Below are 26,857 nucleotides of genomic sequence, written 5' to 3'. Positions count from 1 at the left end.
CTCAAACAGACAAGAGTTGTTTCTCCCACCCTGGACCTTCCAGAAATATATATAAACCCACTTGCCTAGTTTCCAACAAACCTCACAACCTTTAAAGATGCTTGTTATAGATGTAGGTGAAACATCAGGAGAGAACACTTCTGGAACATGGCCGTACAGCCCGGAAAACTCACAGCAACCCAACAATAATAATACATTTTTATTTATTACCTACCTCTCCTTATGGCTCGAGACAGGCACAGGATAGTTAAAACTAGTTAATACTAAAAGACATTCCATAAAAAGCACATATTAAAACATATTTCTATAAAATACACATATTCGAATAGATGGAATAAAAATCTAAACACAATAAACATAGAATGTGAATTTAAAATTCAAAGTTAAAATGACTGTTTAGGCCTGCCAGAAGAGATTGGGCTTCAGTTGTGTTTTAAATTCTGACAACTCATTTAGCTTTTGGATCTCTTCCACAGTCTTGGGGTGACTGATGAAAAAATCCTCTACATAACTTTATTTCAGCTTGACAGTATCATCATCATCACCAATCTGGGAATCAAGGCAGCTTACAAAGGTTAACACTTGCATAAATTTAAACTTTGTAATATACAAACATTTAAAACAGAGTTAACAACAAAACTAGAGAAGTTAAAACATGACCAATAAAATGAACACGAGAGTATATTCTGAAAAGTCCTTTTTCTCCTTGGCATTCAGCCATTAAAAGTCTGGTGAAACAAAAAAGGTCTTCACCTTTCCACAGAAGGATAGTCAAGAGGAAACTTTAGAGAAGGAGTAGTCACTGAGAAGTTCCTCTCCTTTTGTTCCCACCAGAGGTACATCTGTGCCTGCAACATTTCACTGGGGCACAGAGGGGTAAGCAATAAGAATGTGGTCAAGATAGACAAAAGTGACTACTGACTGAGAAGAACACACAACTCAGGAGAGGCTAAAATGAGTTTCTAATGCCATCTCTAAAGGGGTAACATGCAGTACAGAAAAGGAGTCTGCAAATAGTTCTCCCATGGACTAATAAAGTTATGATGATGTAAAACATCTTGTAAAATTTGATTTCCATTATTAGTAACTGTCCATAAAACAATTAAGGTTAAATTCTGATTTTGAACTTCAGACTTGATCTTTCTGATCAACAGCAGTCTATCTGCTCTTCTTTTTGCTTGTTTTTTTGTTTGCTGAAGCCTCTTGCCTGAAGTGGGGCGATTCATTTACTTTCTCATATGTTGCAGGCACCACTGTGGTCTGACAGGAATGCAGCCAGGTTTACACACAAAGCTATTCAATCAGGATGTGGTTTAGCGGATCTTGGCTATTTATTATTACAGCTCTTTAGATCTGCTAAAAGGGGGGCTTTGAATAAACATCATACCACAAACAGAGTTTGAGGATGAAATTAGTTAAAATACCCAAAGCATCCCTATCTTGGGCTGTATGGCCATGTTCCAGTAGCATTTTCTCCTGACATTTCACCTTCATCTGTGGCTGGCATCTTCAGAACCTCTGAAGATGCTGGCCACAGATGCAGGCAAAACATCAGGAGAAAATGTTACTGAACATGGCCATACAGCCCAAAAAACTCACAGCAACTCAGTGATTCCGGCTATTAAAACCTTCGACAATACATCCCTATCTTGTTTAGCACAACCAAGCAATAACATGAAATCCCTAGCAGAATGCTGATTTGTGAGATTTGTAGGATAGACATTTGTTGCACACTTGCCTCAACCTCCATTGCTGGAAGGAGAATACTCAAACATCAGTCCCACCATTTGTTGCACACTTGATGGCAGGGAAAAGTGTGGGCCAAAAGCTGTGGGCGCCTGATGAACATAAGATTATTTTCTGGAAGAGGCTATATACCCACTTATTTAAAACTGGTATTTTATTTCCTAGTTGGTCAGCATATTTTATAGCTAGTGCTATTTTTGTAGGAAGCTGATAAAGATACAAATTATTGTTTACTATTGTTACTATCTCATGGATTTTAAAAAGTGTTCACCAGAGCATGAGTGCATCATAGTAACAATATCTGTAACTGCTACTAGATTAAGTGTTGAATAAACTAAAGACTTCCCTTTTCATTTTGTCCATATGCATGTCCATTGTGTACATATGCATGTGTATTTGCTGCAGGACAATGTATCTGAAAACCATTGGTCAGCATCTACTTTTGAGGAGAGATTCCAATTTGCTATTCTCTGAATACCTCTAAAGTTCCATATGTTCATAAAAAGACAGATCTTTCTTAAACAATCCTTCCTTAATGTAGTTAAGAATGGCTTTAGTGCTAATATTTACTGTACACCAAATCCCATCTGATCTTGGAAGCTAAGCAGAATCACCTTTGGCTGGTGTTTGGGTGGGAAACTGCCAACACTTGGTGCTGTAAGCTACATTTCAGAGGAAGAATCTGTCATAATCCCTCTCTGAATATACTGTACCTAAGAAAGCCCTGTGAAATTAATAAGGCTGACATACAACTTGAAGGCATGCATGTGCATGCATACACACAAACACACTTATTGTGGTTGACACTGTCTAATTCAGGACACAATTCTTTTTAAAGAAGGAACCTAGGGCCCTTCCAGACAGGCCCTATATCCCAGGACCAGATCTCAGGATTTCTCTTTTAAACTGGATTATATGAGTCCGCACTGCCAGATAATCTGGGATAAACAGAAAACCTGAGATCAGATCCTGAGATGTAGGGCCTGTCTGGAAGGGCCCCTAGTTAGTCTTAATCATAGTTAGAAATGGACAAAGAATCAACCAGGCATTAACACCTGTCAAGCTAAGGTAACTAACTGTAATTTCTTTTTGAAAGCAAAGTGGGACAAAAACACAATATAATACAAACCCGATTCCTCATCTTGTAGATCCAGCCCCACACAAGGTAACTGGATCTAGGAGATGCCATTTTAATTTACTTCAGTTTTCTCAGAATGACATTAAGTTTAGTGTCCTGGGGCACTGGAAATTTCCAGGCTCCTCTTGAGCACTGTTGCTTTCACTGCCAAGTAAGCTCAGAGGCATCAGTTAAAAGGGGGAACCTCAGATGATATTGAAGGGGGGATTTGTCCTGGGAACATATGAGTACATCATACAAAATTGTGTGATCCTATGTATATAATCTTCACTATGTTCAAGAGAACAGTAATTATGTCTGTACGAATTGTAGACAATTGTCCATTGTAGCTACTCTCTGGAAGCTGCTACAGAGACTTTATGTGGCTGCAGTTCCAACAGCTTTTCACCATGTAGATTGCCCTAATGCATAGATAGGAATCATAGATAGGAACATTCCTGAATTATCAGGAAAGACCTACCATCACAACCTTCCTTTGCTCTCAGGCGTATAGAGAGCTGAACTTGCCTTGCCGCCTATATGAGAGCCATGCGTGAGTTAGGGCCTTTTACCCTAGCACTCAAGACCTGGCTCTTTACTAGAGCTTTTAATCTATGTTAATTTTATCAATATTTATATGTATGTATTTTTATTCTTTACAATTTTATCTTGTAAATCGCCTAGAGCATCTTGGATGGAGGGCGATTAATAAGTAATTAAATGATGATGATGATGATGATTTGCAGCACCAGATGTTGTTAGCCTTCCAGTTCCAGCCTAGTCAATAATGAGAAATGTCGGGAGTTGCAGGCCAACAACATCCACAATGCTGCATGATTCCCACTCTGTCTTAAGAACATGTCAACCTTATGAAAATATTTCAAGCAGCTTTCATGTGATGGACAACATTCTGAGCTGTGGCCCTGACACCCAGAAGGCAAAACATATTACAATGAGTTACATGATAAAAGGAATTTCACATTAATTATAATAATTAAACAGAGTGAACATTCCTGAATTATCAGGAAAGACCTACCATCACAATCTTCCTTTGCTCTCAGGCGTATGGAGAGCTGAACTTTTGAAAATCTGGTCTTATAAGAAACAGACTACGGATATGGCTTTCATCTCTGTCTTTATTGATGTTGTGATTGTTTTTATGATTGATTATTTTATACTATTTATAGTAGAATCTTGCTTATCCAACCTCCACTTATCCAACATTCTGTATTATCCAACGCAGTCTGCCTCCCACCCAGATCCACAGCTGTTTGACTAGGCAGCAACGCACAGTGGGCCAACATGCCCAACAACAACACAAGTGCAACCACACTCCCAAACAAGTGGCAGACTTGTTGCAAAACATGATGTTTTGGTGCTTAATTTGTAAAATCATAATGTTATTTGACGTTTAATAGGCTTTTCCTTAATCTCTCCTTATTATCCAACATTTTCACTTATCCAACATTCTGCCAGCCTGTTTATGTTGGATAAATAAGATTCTGCTGTAGCTATATTGTATAATTTATTGTTTATTTTTTTCTGGCATTGAATGTTTGCCTTTTATGTTGTTTGCCGCCCTGAGTCCCCATGGGGAGATGGGGGAGGATATGAATAAGTTTTGTTTGATTGATTGATTGATTGATTGATTGATTTAATTGATTGATTCAGTGGCCTCTACTTTCCACTAGATAAGAAAATGGACAAGAAGTTTACATAACTATAAATGTATAAATGTTGTAAATAAATAAATAAATAGCCAATAAAGGCAACCCAAATATTATTCACACCTGATCAGGGATGTCTTGAGAAATCCTTAATAATAGCAACAACAACAACTACTACTACTACTTTATTTTTGTATCCCGCCTCCCTCTCCCCGCAGGGATTTGGGTGGCTAACATGGGGCCAAGCCCAATTTCCAACAAGATAAAATACATTCACAATAAAACAAACATCATTGACATTTAACATTACACAATTAAACCAACATTTTAACAACAATATAATGGTAAATAAAACTGCCAAATAAAAACAATACAGCAGGTCAAAATAGTAAAAGGCTGGGCAGTAGTGCAAGGAGTGCATGATTAAAATCTGATGAGGTAGATAAAAGTGCTGTAGTTAAGAGGAGAATGCGGGGTGGGATAGACAAGGAAAGTAATTACCAAATAAGGGAAGGAAACAGTACATCAGGCCCGGTAATATCAATGCTGAGGAGGTTATTCTTGTGATCAGTTGTTGAAAGCACACTGGAAGAACCAGGTTTTTAAGTCTTTCTTAAAGGCTGCCAGGGTGGGTGCCTGCCTGATCTCCCTGGGGAGGGAGCTCCAGAGCCAAGGGGCCACCACGGCGAAAGCCCTCTCCCTTGTCCGCACAGGCCGTGCTTGCGATGGGGGTGGAAGTGAGACGAGGGCCTCCTCCGATGATTGGAGAGACCATGCAGGTTCCTAGAGGAAATGCGATCACGAAGGTAGGCGGGTCCCAAACCGTTCAGGGCTTTGTAGGTGATAACCTGCACCTTGAATTGGGACTGGAAAATGTTCAGAAGCCATTTGAGCATTCAAGTGAATCTCTGATGCATTGCAAAGACTGACACAAGATTCAGTCTTGTAGTTTTGGTTTAACATATTTTCCCCATTATGATTGTTAATGAACCTACTTTTCAGATCTGGGATCCATCTTTAGGCTAAACATGCTCCTGTGGACTCACTTCTTATTTTAAAAAATATGCAGTCTCTTTAGTACTAACACTGCTTCTTAATTTATCTTGTGAGTGTTCCAATTCATAGCTTTAGTCCAGTGCTGTAGTTACACGGGTCTATAAAACCATACCTTTTTAATTTTGGCAGACTGAAACCAACCAAACAACAGTGGAAGAACTCCATGCTCCATGTATGGAAACTTCTTTTCTGAAACAGCTGAGCAGGTAAGAATAGGAATAATGATCAATCATAGCACATAAAGTTAACTCTTGAGTGACCACAATCCCATAGAGATCTGGAATTAAGTCTCATTGAACTTCACAGAATATACTTCTCAATGCATTGTAAATCTCAGTGATCTCAAAGGGGAAGTTAAAACATGCATTTATCTCTCCTATTGGAATGCATAGATGTGGCAATACCCAACTTGGGCTAGGAAGCATACATCCATCATCTTTTTTAGCTGTAGTGAGGGAAAATGAGATATAGATACAAAACCATTTATATTCATCTCTTTTTCATGTGATCATCCACTCCTGCTCAACTTTTCCCTAGCATAGAAATTCATAGAGAATAATGTCTGACAGTGGCAATTCCTCAAAACTTATAGAGGTGAAACTTGGATCTCTAACTTTGCTTATTGGGAAGTGCTTGCCTTTTCAACTTGTTTGGCAAGAGCTCTGTATGTACAGGAAATTACCTTAGAAAATAGTGAACATCATTCATTTTATATATCAGTTATGAATATTAATTGCATCTATGAAATAATAAAGAAGCATCTTTTCTGGGGGACAGCTGCTGAAAATAACTGTGTAATTGAATTGCTTTGGTCACATGTCATGTAGAAGCATTTCCATCAGCTTCTTTAAGCAGCACTTTCAATAAATTATTAAGAAGATGAATGTAGATTTTTAATGTTTTATTCAATGTGGAAATATTTGTGCCCAAAGTCTTGGTATAACTCAATAAAGAAACAATTATGGGTCTGTTTTCTATATGAGGAAGGCAATTTGGCAATTATGCAGTATTCTACAGCTTTACATACATGAAGAAGAACCCTCTTGTACGGGATTCATTCTGATAATCATGTTATATTTCTTGCAGTTCAGTGCAAGGGGAAGAGAAGAAACGTCAGTGTCCTGATGACAATGTATGGGACTTGGACAAACAAGGCCATTCTAGAGATGATGCTTGTCCAGTTAGACAAGCACTTTTTATGAGATCCTTGAACTTCAGCACAAGCAAAGACATGGCTCCCACAACAGAATTGCACTCTTGGTCAACAAAACAGCCACTACTTAAACATCACAGTATGGACTTTGACAATCTGGGCTGGGGAGAAATGCTTCTCCCTTTGAAATCTGAAGATGAAACTATGATAAGCTTAGATACGAAGGTGCCTCTCACACGGACCAAATCAACCCCTTTTGAGTTAGTATCGCAAAAAACATCCCAAATGATGACAAGAAACAACCTTGATTCCTGTCCGGACCTTGACTCAAACCCTTCAGATAAACTACCTAGTAATGCCCAACATTGTATATTCAAAAAAGTACGTCATCAACCATGTACCTGGTCATCAGAAGATCCTTACTTTTCCTCTTTTTCATCAGAGGAGCCCTGTTCCCCAGTACGTCTTGACTCTGCTGTGGGTCCACCTGTAACGGTTTCCTCAGTTTCCCAGGCTGTGGACTTTACAGCCCAGTCCTTGGATGGCACAGATCCAAGCCATCAACTGTCCAGTTTCCAGGCAGAAAATCTTCAGCTTTTGGACACAGTGGAATCCACTTGCCAGAGTAAGACCATGAGAAGGTGGAATAACAAACTGATATTCCTTGTGGGGTCAACTTTGACAAGAGAGGATCTTGTGATGCCAAACAGTTGTGTGGCTGATGCAAAATATGCTTAAAGCCACCATTCTCTCTATGGTTAACCTGCAGTTTGTATGATAGCATAAAGAAATGTTCATGGGCATTGCTTAAGACCAGTTTTCCAGTCTGTTTTTCCCACCCATATGTTTTGGACTACAGCTCTAATCATCCCACTGTAGGCCATGGCTGCTGAAGGCTGATGAGAGTTGCAATTCAGAATATCTAGAGAAACTGGGGTTTGGCAAGGATGTATAAGGAATTCAAAGTCCTTTTTGAAAATCCATCGACTTTTGCAATTGCTTTGTCTTGCCAAATTAAATGACAAATTGAACTTGGAATGGCTAGTACATGGATGAAAAAATTAAGTGGAAAACTAGCAGCTTTTCATATGTAAAGTGTGAACTATCTGTAAGCCTCTTTGTTCCATTATTTTTGTCAAGGGTGAGCAAAGTGTTGGCCCTAAGGTACACCCAGCACACCCATGCCTGTTTTTGAAGCCTTTGTTACCACAAATATACTTTTTCTGGGCAATAAAAGGGTAAATTTTCTCCCCTGTGTATTTGGTATGAATATACCCCCCCCCCCCCCCGGGGCATGATTTGATATTAAAAGGCTACTTTATTTCAAAATTAGAACTGGATTTATAGACATATCTAGTGTTGTAGTTTGTTTGAAATTTTTGGAAGCCCATGTGTTTCTTAGAGCATCTCATGACAGACTACTGACCACAACTGTCTGTCCCCAAAGTTGTCCACCCCAATTGATTGATTTCCTGACTTCCTCCCAAAATGGAATTCAAGGCATAACCTGAAAAAAGATACAGTCAAGGCAATGGATAAAACAGAACCTTTTAAAAGCCTTAGATAAATACATAAACAAACATATCAAAACTATTAATTTAGTACAGTCATAAAGGGTGGTTGTAACATAATATCGTTAAAATATAGCATACCCCAGTTAAAAGACCTCCAACAGCCAGTTAATTGGCAAAGATATCAGTAAACCAAAAAGTCTTCCCCTGATGTCAGAGAAAAGAGCAACAGAGACTATTGTTAGCATAAGACAGGGTTTTGCAATGTTGATGAGCTTCCTGGCCAGAGTAAATGAGCTTTCTTACTAGTGTATGCACAGCAACCAATGGAAACTAGGGCCACCTTACAAAATCTAGCAAATGTAGACAGAAGTGGGGATGTGCCAGAGTAAATTTGGAGCATGCTATTAGCCACAGTATTACCTTGGTATTTTGTAATTTCAAACTTAGCCAAATTATTAAATGAGACACATTTGTCTGGAAAAATTGTCAGCTGGTGATAAGCAATTCAAATGAGTTATTCATCTTAGTTTTTACTCTCCTGTAGTGCCTCAGGTGAACTTTGGAGGCAGTGTTGTTTGTGCATGTCTCAAAGAAGCCACCAACTCCAGTGCCATCTTGTGGTCACTTTTAAAAACAATTATTTAAAAACATTCTATTAGATATAGTGTTCCCTCACTTATCACGGGGGTTAGGTTCCAGAACCACCCACAATAAGTGAAAATCCACAAAGTAGGGACACTATATTTATTTTAATATTTATACATTATTTTAGTAGTTATATACTATTTTAAGTCTTTATCAACCAATTGTGTGTTGATAAATCGCCTCCTTCTCCTCCCGTTGCTGCTTGGGCTCCTTTTCTCTCCCTTTGGCTTCTCCTTCCTCCCTTCCTTAGGCTGTAAATTGTAATTTTTAATGATTTATAATAGTCTTTTAGAGTTTATTGAAAAATTGCCAAACAGCAAATCCGCGAAAAGTGAACCGCGAAGTAGTGAGGGAACACTGTAGATATTATTATACACCTGCAAGGTGAGGCTTTGTAACATGTATTGGAAATAAGCTGTGCTTCCCTTTTCAGTCATTCAGGTGTTCAGAAATATGAAAAATCTCAGGGGAACAACCATGCTGATTGTTGTTGCTGCATGCCTTCAAGTTGTTTCTGACTTTCTGTCTTTTGGATTACTAGGTTCTCCCCATCTGGATGAAGACATTCCTCCTCCATTGCCCCAAAGAACCCCTGAATCCTTTATTGTACCTGGAGAAGATGGTGAGCTCAAACAGCTAAGCAAAGGCAGTTGTATTGATGCTAGAGTATGCTGTGGGAAATGTTGCCATTTTTCAATGCTTTAAAATATCCACTGTCTAAAAGGTTTAATATTAAAAAATCAGTCAATTTTGATTTCTAGTTTTATTGTTTACAGATATTCCTTTGTTGGCAACTTCAAACCACCAATCACCATCCAAAAAAGAGAAAATTGGGATCTCCAAAGAATGGAGTAGCTTGTCCCAGCTGAAATTTCTTGATGATTCTGTGAGATTGAGGCCAAGTAAGGTAACTCATTAGGGATTTTATATAACTCTGTCAGCAATATTGCTATATAAATCCCCTGACTTCTGCAAAAGTGAAGGCTACTATTTACACTAACTGGATTGCTGCACATATTGTGCTGATACTCCAGCAGCTGAGGGATAGAGCAATACTTCTGAAATAACAGGCTGCATTAAATTTGATTAAGTGAAAGAGAGTCTAAAAATATCCAGAAAAGTCCAATAATGATTGTAACAGATGCTGGTTCCAGTGCCGTTTCCTCAAATGTAGTTGGAGATAACTAGGAAGTACAGTAGAGTCTCACTTATCCAACATAAATTGGCCGGCCGAACGTTGGATAAGTGAATATGTTGGATAATAAGGAGAGATTAAGAAGAAGCCTATTAAACATCAAATTAGGTTATGATTTTACAAATTAAGCACCAAAACGTCATGTTATACAACAAATTTGACAGAAAAGGTAGTTCAATATGCAGTAATGCTACGTAGTAATTACTGTATTTACAAATTTGGCACCAAAATATCATGATGTATTGAAAACATTGACTTCAAAAATGCGTTGGATAATCCAGAACGTTGGATAAGTGAGACTCGACTGTACTAAAATCAAGGTGGGCAACTTGTGGACCTTCAGATGCTGCTTAACTAGAGTCATTTTCTATTATATTTAGGGTTAATAGGAGCCCATCTGAAGGGCTACAAGATGCCCTCAACCGCACTGGAAGGATAAATAAGACACTTTATTTATTTATTTATTTACAACATTTCTACCCCGCCCTTCTCATCCGAGGGGACTCAGGGCAGCTTACAACAACCAGCAAAATTCAATGCCAAACAGATCAGTAAAAACAGCAACACATTGAAAACCATTAACAATCCATAAAATACATTAGTCAAGCTTAAAACATATACGTAGTTACTTAATACCATTCTTCCAAGGAACCACTGCACATAAACCTAAGTTCTGCCAGCCCGTTTATGTTGGATAAGTGAGACTCTACTGTATTGTTTTTGCATGGATTGCCCCTGTTCAGATTTTTGGTCAGTCCCATACTACTTTCATCCCTTTTTTTTCTTTCTTATCTCTACCTCAGCATCCTATGCCCACTCAGTACTCATGGAGCTTTTTATATTCAAAATATTTTTTACTTTGGTATTCCTCTGCTGGTGTGTCTAAATTCCTTCAAGTCACTTGTTAACGTATGACGACCCCACAAATTTCCTAGAATTTTCTTAGGCAAGGAGCAGAGTTCACTTGCTATTGTCTTCTTCTGAAACCTATAGCACCTGGTAGTCCTTGCTGCTCCCTCATGCAATTACTTGCTAGAGCTGAACCCAATTTGGTTTCCAAGATGGAATGTAATACCTTCAGTTATTCTTAGACCTTCTCTTACTGTTTTTGTGTTGTTTTGTGCCTTCAAGTATCTTCTGGTTTATGGGGACCTAAGGTGAACCTATCATGGGGCTTTCTTGACAAGATTTGTTCGTAGTGAGTTTGCCTCTGTCTTTCTTTGAGACTGGAAGAGTGATTTCAGCCTCCAGAATGATAGTCCAAAGCTCAAACCACTATTCTATACTGGTGTTCTCCCCTGCTGACACCTCCCTTTTACATGTGTATGAGTAATGTCATGTTGTATACATAAATATTAACACTTGGATGATGAGCACGGATTCTGGAATAGGAGAGCTGGAGAGCCTCAAATCCTCCCCACTTTCCAAAAGTTAGACTAGGCAGGCTGAGTCCCTCCCTTTGTAAAATTGGATTAAGACTCCTCTTCAGTTGGACTCAAGAATTACTTCTCAAAAATAAACTTTTTAAAAAAGTCAAGCACATAGATATTTACTATTGCAATTCAGCACAAGCAGAAGAATGGTGAAAAGAAAATTCTAAGAGAATTGAAGCCTGCAATCATATGAAGTATGTCGCCCATTAGGTGTTGCACTTCAAAAAAGTCCAGGTAGGTAAAATCCATCACTTGCCCCCTAGTCTTGAGCAACTCCTTATCTCAAAAACAATGCAGAGGTCGCTGATTGTGAGTTTGATGTGAGTTAACACTCAGAAGCTGGTAGTGCGGCTGAAGCCCTGTTCTGTGGCCACCAACATGTGTACATGTTTCACTGCAGAATTTTTATCAGGGTTCTGTTCCTTTTTTGCACTGACAACAGCACGGGTGGGATTGGAAGTAAGGCAGATTTTTCAAAACTGAAAATACAGAAAACGTGGAAGAAAAGTATAGTAACATTTAGTAGAAAAATGACCAGCCTCTTGCTAACACTACAGTCTAAACATTGTTTCCATAACAGATTCTTGAGGATAATTCTTTTGAGAGAAAAAAAGATGATTTAGGGTGAAGTGGGCTGGGCTCATTTTGAATAATGATATTTTAGACTGTATCTCCAAAAGGTGCCAGGTTCAAATCCCAGGAGCGGAATGAGCGCCTGCTGTTAGCCCCAGTTCCTGCAAACCTAGCAGTTCAAAAACATGCAAATGTGAGTAGATCAATAGGTACCGCTCTGGCAGGAAGGTAACGGCGCTCCATGCAGTCAAGCCGGCCACATGACCTTGGAGGTGTCTACGGACAATGCCGGCTCTTCGGCTTAGAAATGGAGATGAGCACCAACCCCCAGAGTCGGTCATGACTGGACTTAACGTCAGGGGAAAACCTGACCTTTACCCATCTCCTGAGTTAAGTCATCCTTTAAATCACTTTTGAAACAATAGTGATGCGGTTAATGCATGGATATAAATGAAATGCATACCTATCTTCTGTTGCAATGATTGTGCCTTGTATATGTTCATGTGCATTCATTAGAAATTAAATATAGTTGAATTGAGGCTAGAAGTATAAAAGTATTATCTTTTTGTTCATTTTCAGAGTGTGAAACTTCAGAGACCCAGATCAGGTATGCAATCTCCATTCACTTAATCTCTACATCTATTATACCTGCTGGCTTAGTAAGGAAACTTATGGTCAAACCAGACACCAAGGGGAGTGTGTCTTTCCTCCGATTAACCCATCTTCTCCAGTGAGATTTTCTCAGAGATACATGCTTCATCATTCAGAATTGCAAATTAAGGCTCTTTACTTCTCAGTAAACAAAGCATGTAAACACAAGACATGTGGGTGGAGAAAATTATGTGTATGGCAAACATGTTTCACCACTTGAAGGAAGACCTCAACACATGCTAAACATATAATTTATTTTCAAGGATTAACTTGCTTTCTGTCCCAGAACAGGACTTCCTCAGAAAGGCATGTCTCCACTATCAGACTTGCAAATTAAACACTTCTAGTGATCAATTACAATACAAAATATGCTAAGTAAAGGTAAAGGTTTTCCCTTGACATTAAGTCTAGTCATGTCCAATTCTGGGGGATTCGAACTGCCGACCTTTCAGTCAGCAAGTTCAGCAGCTCAGCAGTTTAACACACTGTGCTCCTACAAAACATGCTAAGATATATAAATGAGGAAAATGATATATTTTGACAATGCATGATTTTGACCACTAGGGGGAGTACCTGTACAAAAAAAACCCTGATAATCATATTGTTCAGTTTGACCCTGAATTCAGCTTGTTCTTATAATATGTCCTATTTCATAATAATCTCTTTTCAGTAGAAGGAATATTCTGTAATGCATACTATATTTTAATGTCTCTTTCTCATATTTGTTTCCTCCTCCTTTTTCACAAATGCTGTAAGATATACAGAAATAATATTTAGAGGCATATTTTCAGAGATCATCCATATATATTAGAGAAATTAAAGTGCATTTGTGTTCTCTTTGGAAGGACCATTCATTAATACAAGTAGAAGACATTTGAGATTATACAATCCTGACCCATCATCCCACAAATGTATTACAGACACACAGAATTTTTGAAAGTGTGCTGATGGAAATGTTTGAATTCAGATGCGGTTGCTTTAAATCATATATTGTTACAGAGATTCCTCGAGATCGATCTACATCGCCCCCTCCTCCACCACTTCCTGAAAGGACGCCTGAGTCATTTCTCCTTGCAGATGATGAATGTAAGTATATTTGTTTCTGCTGTTTTGTAATAAACATAGAGCCTTTGGCCTTCAATCCAACCTTGCTTTGGTTATATAATGAGAAATGACACATTTCGACTCTTATAGCTGATTATTCAAGGCAAAAGAAAGGCCCTGATAGAAGTATTCTTAGAAGAGGACCTCCTGACTTTGAGAATGGTTTGGTTGCAATCCAGGATTATAGAACAGACACAGCCAAAGGACCTCATCACACTAGAGTTTTGATTCCACTTTAAATCCACTTTAGGAAAGGGTCTTTAAATAGCTCAGCTAGACAGGTTCTGGGCTTCACCAAACTGCAAACCCCAGAATTCTGCAGGATGCAGAAACCGGATTTAAACTGGATTCATGCTCTAGTGTGATGAGGCATAAAGACAGCTTACGCCTGATGATACCCAACATCTGGGAAGAGGTCTTCTAGCAAGGGTTTTAGAAGGTCACTTCATTAATCAAAAAGCAATATCTTGATTAAAAAGGAAAAATTAAAATATCCAAGCCACCCCCCCCCCCCACCTAAATGTCAGCAAAGAAGTCAGGAGAAATTATACCCTTCATATACAAATCACACTTCTTCTCTAATGTTTTGCCAATTATTCTTTTTAATGCTTCCTTGTAATATAGGTTGGTTATAGTGTGGCACACAGACTGGACAGCATTTTTGTGGCCTCTAAAACTCCCCCAAAGCCCCCCAAATCTCCATTTTATATATATTTGGTGAAATTTTCAGGCATAGTTTTGCCCCCAAACTACACAGAAGGTAGAACCATAGCCAGAAAAAAAATTCAGGGAGGGGGGTATGAAACTTTTTAAAGCAATACATGAAGAGTAGTTCCATAACGCAAAATAATTAGAAATCAGGCTCCATCGATAAACTTCAGTGGACACTCAAGACAGATAAACTTCAGTGGAGATTCATGGGGATTTGGTTAATCAGTTAAAATTCATGAGCAAACCAGGTTTTTTTTTAAGCCTGAAATTGGGGTGGGTGGGTGGGTTGAACCCCTAAACTCCTCTTTGGCTACAGCCCTGACAGAAGGCCCCCTAGACATGTGAAAATACACAAATATGCTCCCACTCCTATAAGCACCCCAGAAGTATGCTCAAATACTTCTCTTTTACCCTGCAGTTCCTTTTCAAAGTGGTGACCCTGTCACCTTTTGAGAGGGACTACAGGGGAAAATGGAGGCATTGAGGCTCGGTGCAGCCGGTGTAGTGCAGGAAAGTTTGGAGGAAGTGGCCCCTGACCCCCCACACAGTTGCCCACCTTGGTCATAATGTATTCTTAGACTTAGTGCTGCATTGTTGTTTAGTGTCTTCAAGTCATTTCCGACTTCTCGTGACCCTAAGGCAAACCTATCACAAGTTTTACTTGACAGAATTATGCAGAAGAGATTTGCCCTTGCCTTCTGCTAAGGCTGTGGTCTTCCTGAACTAGAAATACAAGTAGAATGTGATATGACAGAGTCCCTGTTGCTCATGATAGGGAAGCTCATTTTTTGTGTCCTTTTTTTCTTAGGTGTTTTTCACAAGCTTTGAACTTACAAAATCTGTTCAGTCAGAGTAGAAGCATACATCTTTGCTTATTTGATTTCTGCAGACAAGAACAAATTTTAGCGACATTCTCCTGGCTCTATGAGAATATGAGGGTTTCTGCACAAACTTCAAGCACTATTTTAGTTTCAAACATTATGCTTTGGAAATTATTCTTTTGATGAATGTATTTTATTTCCATAGCTGAGCCACCTGTTATGAACAGTGTCACCAGGCTTGGAGATTCTGGAATTAAGCTGACAGAGAAGTCATCGAAGGAAGCAAAGGGCTTCAGGAGGACTAAGGTAAAATAATATGGGGAATCTAGGTAGTGTGAGAAGAGATAACTACAACTGGGTCTGCATCTACACTGCCATGTAATGCCATTTGGAACAAGTTACAAACATCCAATTTACAAATGGCTCATGGTTAAGAACGGGGGTGAGACAACAGGAAGTCAGATACATCAACTCCTAGGAAGGGAAATTAACTTCTGAAAGAGTTATCATGGGGAAAGGTGTCTCCATTTAAGATTTATTTCCAATCCCTGTTTCCACAACAAGTCAATTTTTTCAAAATCCACTTATCACAGGGACAGAAAGTGATGTGAAATCTTCTGGAAAAGGGCACAACAGCAAAACAAATACCACAGGGTTGTTAATCCTTCCCTGTGCTATGCAGAGCTAAAATGTATATATTTTTGGAAGAAGTTACACTTTTAAAAATGCCTGTTCCAGCTTAAATACAAATTCAGTAACTTTGGGATTGCCTGCAATGCAGTTTAACTGCATTGAACTGCATTATATGGTTCCATTCTGACCATAGAATGCCATTACAAACAACATTATATGGCAGTATAGACTCAGCCTATATACCTTTATCACAGCCAACAAGTTTCAGAAGTATGTATATGAGATTCAGGCCCCATCAACACTGCCATATAAAATCCAGATTATCTGACAGATTATCTACACTGCCACATAACCCAAAGGAGATTGTCTGGATTTTATATGGCAGCGTAGATGGGGTTTCAGATGTCTTTTTCCAAGATAGCACATCTCTGGTGGAAAAACTGCATTGCCCTTAGATTTGAGCTATACACTATTTTGCAAATGAAAAAATATATATTTCTTCAACGCCACCAGCATTTTTTCTAATCATGTATGCTGTATGGAATGAGATTTCATATGTCAAAAGTTACGCATATAGCATCATGTGTCCTTTTTCATAGGAGATAGTCCTTTATTTGAAAGTGTTCTTTATTGGAAGCTGCAAAATTGGTTTAAGGATAACTAAAACAAAAGACAGGACCTTGAGGTTATCCACCAGCAATTAGTACATGGCTAACAGGCTGAGCAGGAACATAGGTAAAGGTAAAGGTTTACTCCTGACGTTATGACAGAGTCATAACTGACTCTGCGGGTTGGTGCTCATCTCCATTTCTAAGCCAAAGAGCCAGTGTTGTCCGTAGACACCTCCAAGTTCATGTGGCCGGCATGACTGCATGGAGCGCCGTTACCTTCCCGCCTGAGTGGTACCTATTGATCTACTCACATTTGCATGTTTTCAGACTGCTAGGTTGGCAGGAGCTGGGGCTAACAGCGGGAGCTCATTCCACTCCCGGGATTTGAACCTGGGACCTTTCGGTCTGCAAGTTCAGCAGCTCAGTGCTTTAACACACTGCGCCACCACCAGGGGCCAGAGCAGGAACACAACTGGTCATAATCTTCTCCAGGAATTGAGTTTCTATTTAAATGATAGTGTTTCATCTGATGTGACCTTCCTCTCACTACAGCAGCCTAAAGTCTGGAAAAGTTAAATTTACCCATAATCCCCTCCAGAGAGTATGGCCACAAGCCATACTGGGATCTCACATCTTTAGAATTCTTCAAAAGCAGTGGGGTTTGGGAAGCTGGAGTCCAAACCTATTCCGAAGATGGAAGATTCTTCCAGTTGTATTCCAGCTTTCCAAAACTTGGGCTTCAGATTTTGGGAAACTGACAATTCCCAATTGCTCGCTAAAATAAATAGATAAATGGATGAATTGATGGTTAGATAGATAGATGAATGGATCGATAAAATGACGGTCACCCTTTATCTTTAGTGACTAATATATTTCTTGCCTCCAATTGAGCATATGCACTTTTAAATTATTGGTTTTCACTTTGACAAAGTAATACCAACCACAAGACTCACCTTCCTGCTTTCATCCATACTGGGAAGAAAACAATGTAGTGGCATCAATGCAAAACAGACTAAGTGAAGTGTTAAAGTGCCAGCAGAGAGAAAAAAATTCTTATTTTCCAGAAAAGGTCTTACTATGTACTGTAACGGAAGCAACACTGGGAACGTTTCTCATTGTGAGCACTAGAGGGGGAGCTAACCAAGAAAGAGAAATACCGTAATTATTGCACAACAAATTGTAGCTTCAATGACTGTTAACACTACAAAATCCGAAATACCTTTCTTGGCCAACCAATATGTACAAAATACATCATGCAAGCCTTCATCAGGCAAACCATACAGGAAAAGAAAAGTGATAATGTTAGGGCTCTACATTGCAGCTTAGGAATTCTGTTGTTAGTTAAGATGGTCTGGGAGGATCTCAGTGCAGACAGTGAACATCACTTTCTTGGTAATGTGGAGACTAGGGATAAAGGGCAATAAATAAATGGTAAGTAATGCAATTTCAGCTCCATTGGTAACAGTAAAGCAACTTCTCTTACAATTCAGGCTGTTACTATCTTGTGCAAACCAAACTGCCTCTTTCTTAGGCAGAGAACACTGGATTTCTGAAAATATTATTATACTATACTGAAAAAGTATAGTGGATTTTGTTGTATTTTTGCCAACAAAAAAGTTAGTTAGTTTCATGTAACTAACTATAATCAAATGTGTAATCCAAATGGGATCTGCTTCTTTTAGGAAAGATGGACATATGTTTGGGACCTTAAATCTGAGTTCACTTTCCAGTTTTGCCGTAATTAGGAATTGGCTTTATTTGACCTTTGAATGTCAGGGCTGAGTGAAAGAGAAAAGATCTCCTCTTCTTCACATGGGCCCCTTTTCACATTATTTTGCAAGGATCTGAACCTATCTAAGAAAAGTTCTCTTCTTGCCTCTGACTGCTTGGTACTTTCTTTGAGAAGTGTGTACAATGCTGTGGTTACGTTATGGTTTCTAGAATAAATGAAATAGTGTCTGTCTCAAAAGCAGGTCAGTACTAATGGATCAGCAGTGTCTCCCCCATCACTGTTTATGGTTTAGAGGAGGAGCCAATGCATTGGCTGTTTCTGATAAAAGGGAGAGGGTCACTGAGATAACAGAAGCAAACCTGTGCCACAAAGCTTGTAAAAACTAAAATTTTGGACTGCTAATCACAGTATCTCCCAAATTGTATCTGCAATGGGAAAGTTACCTGTTCAAAGTTCAGGACCACCCACCAAAAGTCCTCCAGCAATATAAATGTTTGGAGCAGTTCAGATCCCATCTTATCAAAAACCGAGAACAAATGTAATATATACTTTCAAATAATTGGTGTGCTTATGGAGGACTGATACAAAGGTGACCCAAAACACCATATTCCAGGTTAATGGACCATTTGACCTGGGAAGACATTCTTCTACAGCCCTGAATATGTCAGCCAACCAAACTGTAAGCACAATTTTCACTGGGCCATCTCAAGGAAATTTTAAAGAGCTTTTAATGATATGTTTAATTAATTAATAAAATTTATATCATACCTTTCATCCCATATGGGACCCAATGTGTCTTACACTAATTAAGTTGAAAAAAATACAGTTAAAGCAAAGCAATTTAAAAACCCAATTGCATAAATCTGTTTTGTGCCATCTGTCTTTAATTCTAATAATGTCTCAGAGGTGATATCCCATGCCAAGAGTGTGACGTGAACCTTGCATGAACTCAAGAGTCATTGATGCATGAGAACATAAATTTCAAAAATTCTTCACTGATGCATCCTTGCTTTTTAATATTCAATTGAGAGTGTAATTGATTCAAATCCCCACTGCATAGTTGTATCAGTAAATATTACTGTGTCCATTGAAAAATTATTGGTGTCTCCATCAGCCAGGAGAATCACTGAAAGCCAGAGTTATTTGCCAGTGCAGTGGGATTTGTGTGATCACCATGTGGTTTATGATGATCAGGCATGGAGAATGAGCACACCGTGGTTCAGAAGCCCTTGGAAGTGACAAAAAATTAACAAGAGTGATGTGCAAGTCATGACATATGGCCCCAGATAAGCATCAAGAGTTTGTCCAAGAGCAGATTGAACTGATGCAAGCAGTGGAAAGATGATTTGATTTCTTTCTTTCAGGCATAGGTCAACTGGTCTTTCTTTCTAGCTCTTATGGTAAAAAAACAAATCTGCCTCCTACTGAAAACTGGGGCCTGGGTATATTACGAAACTATGGTGACTTCCTCAGAGATGAAACCTATCTGGCCTCCACACATAGTTCTTTGACTATCTCCTTTGACACAATGGCTTCAGGCTATCTTGCCAGGGCCTTTAATGTTCTTTTATAATATAACTAGCTTGGGAACCAGATGATGCCCGGGTTATTTGAAAAAAGCATTATTTGTCTTTGATTATTAGATATTCTCAGTTTGGAGTGGGTGAACTACAATTCCTAGCATCATGGGTCAATCCTCCCCAAACCCTGCCAGTATTCAAAGTTGGCCATTTTGGGTCTGTGTACCAAGTGTGGTCCAGATCTGTCGTTGGCTGGTCATCGCCTGGCTGCAGTGCTCTCTGGATGGGGGTGAACTGCTACTACTCCCAGATTCCAAGGGCAATTGTCCCATGTGAACTACAACTCCCAAAATCAAGGCCCATTCCCACAAACCCCTGCAGTATGTTTAGTTGGTCATGAGGCTTCTCTGTGCAAAGTTTGGTCCTGGTCCATTGTCGGTGGGGGGCCACTGCTTTTCTGGATGCAGGTGAACTATAACTCCCTTTCCCCCAAACTTGTCCAATATATTCTTTTGGCTCTGTGTGCCAAGTTTGGTCCTGGTCCATCATCGGAGGGGTTCGGAGTGCTCATTCATTGCAGGTGAACTATAAATCCCAGTACCTACTACTCCCAAATGTCCAGGCCAATTCCCCTCAAAACTCACCAGTATTCAAATCTGGGCATATCAGGTATGCATGGCAAGTTTGGCCCAGAGTCATCATTGTTTGGGTTCATAGCGTTCTGAGTGTAAGTGAACTACAACTCCTCTAAATTCCCTAGTAGGAGTCACAGTGCTCTGACTTGATGCAGGGTGAACTACAACTTCCACCATGTGGAGTCAATCCCCCAAACTCCTCCAGTAAGTTTAGTTGCTGCTCAGTTCTGCTGTTTGTTATGCAGACAGATTTGAAAGGGAAGGGCAGTAGGCGGGGTCATGCAAATTGCACACCAATGGAGAACTCTGGGATGCCTGCCTGTGGTGGAGGAAAGTGCAAAATCTAGGATGAAATGGTCCCCAAATGAAAGCATTCCTTGGGTGGTGGGCCGTAGTGTTTGGGGAGGACATTGGCAGGGTTTGGGCTGCATGTTCATGGAGCTCGCTGTAACCGCTATGTCAGTGGAAAAGAGTGACTTGCTGGTTCCTCAGCACTGGGAACTATAGCCTGTTTGTGAAGGCCAGAGGCTGTCTGTGTGAGCGGACACCTGTATGGATATAGATATAGACATAGATGTATTTTTAGATTTTAAGATTTAGATTTAAAAACAACAATGTCCTTTTTTAGATTGTGATATTGTTTTGCTGATAACTAGTTTCATTTACCAATATATCATTTCTTGATATTTAAGACTTTGTCACCAGCAACAATTAATCTTGTTTCTCTTTTTTTTTTTTACAGAGCCTCAAAATTTTTAAAAATGTGAAAAATAGTAAGTCTCTGTCAGAATATTGGCAGCATATATGCTAAATCTTGTGTGGTGTATGTAGTTTGTATTTGCTAGATGCCAAGGAACCATTTGTTGTTATTTGGCTCCAGGATGACTTTGACTTATGGCAACCCTATCAGAGGGTTTTCTTGGCAAGATGTATTCAGAGAAGGTTTGCCTTTGCCTTCCATTGAGAGACTTTGATTTACCCAAGGTCACCCAGTGGGCTTCCATTTCTGAGCATAGACATGAACCCAGGTCTTCCATAGTCTGTCCAATATTCAGACCACTATGTGATACTGGTCTTATTCCTTAACAATTCAATTGGCAGATGAGAACACTCATTGATTGACTGAATGAAAAAAAAAATTAATTAAAGAGCTATGTACTTAATTGTACAGGGAGAAAACACATTGTAAATATTAAATTTGTTCTGGATTCCCATTCTCTTTTATGTATGGTATATAGAAATTAGCAAGTGTTTCACAACAGCTGGACTATACATAATGATTACCTTGAGGAACACAGTCTTTATGCTTAGTGTCTCATCCTAGTCATAATGTTAGTAATGTCCATAATGTGAATTGGAGCCGTTCCTCTCTCCCTCTCTGTTTGATAACCGGGCCATTTAATCACGACTTAGTTAAGCACCATCAGAACAAAATACAGTTACTTTTGAAATACTGATTTTAAATAACTGCTCCCTGCATTTGCTTATTGACTCCAAGTTTTTAGTAAGTCAAAATGTATCTCAAAGATGCCCATCCTTTCTGCACTTTGCTTTGTTATAAAGAAAGAGACTCTTTGGAAGAGGAGTCTCACCAATGTGGGCATGTTTGTGCCTTCAAGTTGCCAATCAGCTTGATAGTTCATGCTTCTTAGCAAGATTTCTCAACCTTCAGATTTTCAGATGAGCAACTTTGTTCTTTAGAATCCATTGGGTGTTTTTCTGGCTGCATAAAAGCATTTTATCCACACTCTGGTCCACGCAGCTAGGATTACATTTAAAATGATCTAACCCTTTTGGCATGAATGATCTCATAAATCTGTCATCTAATCAACAATCCCCCGCCCCCAGTTTTTCCAGAAGAGATTCATGTGATTGATGCTTGCTGTTGGATCATGTAATCTATCAGATAGCTGGCTTAACAATTCTCACGTAGTTACAATATCTAAACAGCACACCTGCTAGTAAGAGAATGCATTGGATTCATAAAGAATGGTATCAGTCTACATTTTGGATATTCCCCCTTTTCTCCTGTGCCTAGTTTAAGCAAAACAGCCCATTCCTCGCAGAAAGAATCATGTTGCACGAAACCTTTAATTTGATTTAGATTAATCAGTCACCAGCTGCTAATGTCGCTCCTTTCATTTTTAGCGATTTGTGGTCCATCTTCCCTAGGCAAAGCGCCAGAGCCTGATCAATCACGTCATGCCAGCTCTGTTCTGAGTTTTGGTATGTATTATTTTCAATTTATCTGTAGTTAACTATGAAAATACAGCATCCTTACAATATTTATGCTTTGATTTCACCCCACTGAATGTTGTAAATAACCAAATTGCTAGACAAGCTTCTGAAGAAATTGGAAGAACTAGTTTTAAGAGACTTTGCAGATACTTTCAAATACTCTGAATACTTCCTATTGACTTCTTTTCGGTGCTGTCAGTAGGAGTTCCCATTATATAATGTATGATGTGATGTATACATTGTCAGGTATAGCAATGATCCTTGTTACATTTATTAGAGATGATCGACGGGGAAGAATAACATAGGCACAACAAAAGAAGAACACTGCTGCAAACTGTAGATAAGAAAAAGCGTTAAATGATTTGGACATAAAAGAGCTATGGATCTTAGGTGAGGAAACAAAATGCTCCAGATTGTAAGTTTAGAGCAATTTCTTTTCACTTTCAGAAAGCCACTGCCAGAGTTCAATGATTCTGGGAATATGCTATATACATTAACCCCAGAAGAGGGGGGCTCAAGACCCTTCCCCCCCCCCCAAATTAGACTGAAAGGACTGAGCTCCATGTGCAATTGGCAAGACTCTTATGGAGTTGAGCCTTCTTTGGATTTAATAATCAGAAGTGTACTAAAATCAGAAATATAATGAAATATTTAAAGAGCCATTGTAGTTGATCCTTCCCAAGAATAACGAAAGCTGTCTGCAAACTATACTATCTGCACTCATTTGGAAATATGCCACACATAGAATGCATGTCTAAGTGCATATTCTGTTTGCAAAAGTCTTCATATTCAAGGATGTTTGAATGATAATGGATGGCAAAAGTAATTTGCCCTTTCCTGGCACGTAGATAAAATTATTAACAACCTGCTTGACAATGTTGAGCTGCCCAACACTAAAAATAGTTTTGGAGTCCGTAAGTATATGTATGCTTGTGCCTCATAGTCAGTTGGCATTCATTAAATTACACAGCTTGCCTTCTTATATAATTTTTATGTGCAAACTATAATATGCTGTTTCATATTCTGCTTGTGTGAGAATTATATGCTAGTTTTGCATCAAACTGAGAGAGCAATGCATAAAAATGGTCTTGGTTTTGTGTTCCAGGCTTTGCAAACCGTTTTTCAAAACCAAAAGGACCAAGAAACCCTCCACCCAGCTGGAACATTTAGAAGACCCTCACCAGATACAATTTGTCCTTAGCCCTGCAGACTCACCTTGTTGTTCTAACTTTTGGTTGATCATCATTCTGAACCAACATGTTTTTATTGTGGTGCCATGAGAAAGGATAGTATGTTTCCTCTATATGGTGAATACAATGCAGTTTCATCCATCCAATGGACCTGGACTACAACCAAAGTAAATGAGAACACAAAACCATGGTAATCCCTTGTTTCTACCTTCCAGAGAAGAACCACTTCTAAGAAGGTTTCTGCAGGCTGTGTGTAGAGGTGTGAGCTATAAAAAATAGCACTCTATTTAAGCAGAACAGCTCTTGTTATTTATTAGTTAAATATGTTTCTGATACACAAATGTGGATTTCAAGACCTAACATTTCTGTTTCTCTGCTTTTGAAATATATCAGAAACTGTCATGGAAATAATTTTATTCTATACAAATACAAGGGGCATTATTTGCATGAATGTAGTGGAAACCAAGCAGTGACATGTGGACATGTAAGATTTTTGCTATACTGGTACTTTAGAGGTATCCTACCCCTAAAGATCAACAAATGGAAACATTCCCATCTGCCTCCTTAACAAAAAGCAATGGCTCATTTTCCTATTAAATAACAATTGTGGTTTCTCAACTCGCTATATTTTTTTGAGCCATATTTTGTTTTTAATGAATAATTCTTGACCACAGCATCTGAGATCTGTTTTCCAAATCTTCAGTTTTGGAAGTCCAAAACATTTACCTTCAATACTCTTCAGTTAGCATTGCCCCCAGTAATAGGTTGAGATTGGAGCCAGTCACATCTGAACATATCCATAGAGGTTTTTGTTTCCTTGTCACTTTCAACTGTTGGAATATAGTGCAAAGAGATCTTGAAAATCTCTCCCACTGGGCCCCAAAAGGCCTTATACTTGTCGCTAAAACAATATTCTTTAATGTTCAAAATGTGCCCTGGCAGACATGCCTGTAAGAAAATATATTTGCACAGTAGAAACACATGCAAATAGTTGAGTTAGTGAGAGCACTGATACTCAAAGTGATGAATCACAGACTGCTGGTTCTAGACAAATTTCCAAGAAAAAATAAATGTCACACAATGGGCAAAAATGTAACACTGGTCCTTGGTCACTAGAAATAAATACCTCCCCCCACCACACACACACATTTGATAGAGCTGTCTCAGGCTCAAAATAGTGGTCTGTGGACAGTACCTCGAGAAGTTCCAGGGAGGGAGGGAGGGAGGGAGGGAGGAAGAAAGCAAGAAAGGAAGAAAGGATTGCTAGTCCTGTGTTAGATAGCTTAAGAAACACTGCTCTAGAGAACGGAGCACAAATGAGATTAAAGCAGACAAAACTAACAGATAGCCTTTTCTTCTAGGGAAAAACTTGAAAGGTTATATTTAAGTAAATCCTAAAGCATTTAATGAAATGTCTATGTGGAAAATGCAATATACCAAAATTAAATGTATTATATATTTAGTATGCCAGTTAATGCTTCTGTAGACGACATTTCTACAAAATTCAAGAGCCAAGCATATCTCATATTTATCACAAATGTGCCTAGCACCACCATAAGCATTGTAAAAAAAAGTCTATTTAACTTTTAATGACATACTTACTGAGTTGCCAATAGCTACATTCTCAGTACTAATATTCCAGACTCTGACAGATAAGGGACTAGTTTCCACTTAAAAGCAAAATTTTAAGTCAGCCATGTAGGTCAAGGACTCATTTGAATTACAAACATAAATGAGTCAGAGAATGTAAATTAGGTTGTGTATGTGAAAATCTTTATGCAGGTTATCCAATTTCGAGTTTATTTGCATGGTTCTTATACCATGGGATTTAACATGTATCTATAACACAAGGAGTGTTGTTGTCACTCTAAGGCAGGGGTCCCCAAACTTTTTAAGCCGAGGGCCGGTCCACAATCCTTCAGACTGTTGAGGGGCCGATTATCATTTGGAGAAAAAAAATACAAACAAATTCCGATGCACACTGCACATGTCTTATTTGTAGTGCAAAAACAACAACAACAACAACAACAACAAGAAGAACAATGAAAGAACAATACAATATTTTAAAATAAAAACAATATTAACCAACATACATTGATCAGGATTTCAATGGGAAATGTGGTCCTGCTTCTGGCCAATGAGATAGTCAAGTTAATTAGGATTGTTGTTGTTGTTGCTGTTGTTGTGTGCCTTCAAGTTATTTCAGACTTTGGGCGAGCCCAAGTCTAAAATTTATGTATTTATTATTTATTTATTTACTGCATTTATTTACTACATTTTTATCACACTCTTCTGACCCCAAAGGGACTCAGAGTGGCTTACAAATTATATGTGCATACAATATATTATATTATTAGCATAGCACAATATTAGCATTATATATTACTATATTGAACTATACCACTATACTGTAATATTATTAGTAATATTATATGTAATATAGAACATATAATTAATATTATTATATGGTATTATTATTAGTGTTATATTGTATTACATTACAATATTATTATCAATATTATATGTATATACAATATATTATATTATAAAACTGAGGGCGGGGGCCAGGTAAATGACCTCAGAGGGCCGCATCCGGCCCCCGGGCCTTAGTTTGGGGACCCCTGCTCTAAGGTTTCCATATATACTGTATTATATGGCAGCATAAATGGGGCCTTTGCCTCTCCTAGGATCTGCTGGACAACTGAGTGGAGTCTCATTAGTATCCAAGTGTAGCTATATCTTATTTTAATGTCCTTTAAGAGAAAATACAACATTAATATAATAAAAATATAATACAATTTCCTTGTACAGCAAGTAGGAATTTTGTGGCCCTCCAGATGTTACGGAATGGTAACTCTCAGCAACCTTAACCAGAATAGTCAACAATAGAGAATATGGGTCATTGTTTTTCA

The 26,857-nt window shown here is 38.7% G+C and overlaps 1 protein-coding gene across 4 annotated transcripts in view; it reads left to right on the top strand.

Annotated features, from left to right (window-relative positions):
* Positions 1 to 25,041, top strand: part of ptpn22 (protein tyrosine phosphatase non-receptor type 22) — a 79,871-nt gene extending 54,830 nt beyond the window's left edge. For all 4 annotated transcript variants that reach the window (XM_062979699.1, XM_008110050.3, XM_062979698.1 and 1 more), the window contains 10 exons: positions 5,716 to 5,792; positions 6,673 to 7,364; positions 9,440 to 9,520; positions 9,675 to 9,805; positions 12,679 to 12,706; positions 13,750 to 13,836; positions 15,592 to 15,692; positions 21,260 to 21,290; positions 22,666 to 22,743; positions 23,861 to 25,041. In XM_062979699.1, the coding sequence (XP_062835769.1) occupies positions 5,716 to 5,792; positions 6,673 to 7,364; positions 9,440 to 9,520; positions 9,675 to 9,805; positions 12,679 to 12,706; positions 13,750 to 13,836; positions 15,592 to 15,692; positions 21,260 to 21,290; positions 22,666 to 22,743; positions 23,861 to 23,925 (1,371 nt within the window). In that variant the 3' untranslated portion in view covers positions 23,926 to 25,041. The remainder of the gene's footprint in view (positions 1 to 5,715; positions 5,793 to 6,672; positions 7,365 to 9,439; positions 9,521 to 9,674; positions 9,806 to 12,678; positions 12,707 to 13,749; positions 13,837 to 15,591; positions 15,693 to 21,259; positions 21,291 to 22,665; positions 22,744 to 23,860) is intronic.
* The last annotated feature ends 1,816 nt before the right edge of the window (positions 25,042 to 26,857 follow it).

This window comes from Anolis carolinensis, chromosome 4 (assembly GCF_035594765.1).
Source record: "Anolis carolinensis isolate JA03-04 chromosome 4, rAnoCar3.1.pri, whole genome shotgun sequence".
Classification (NCBI taxonomy): Eukaryota; Metazoa; Chordata; class Lepidosauria; order Squamata; family Dactyloidae; genus Anolis; species Anolis carolinensis.
The sequence above is the reverse complement of the archived record's forward strand: the minus strand, read 5'-3'. Positions and strand labels throughout refer to the sequence as shown.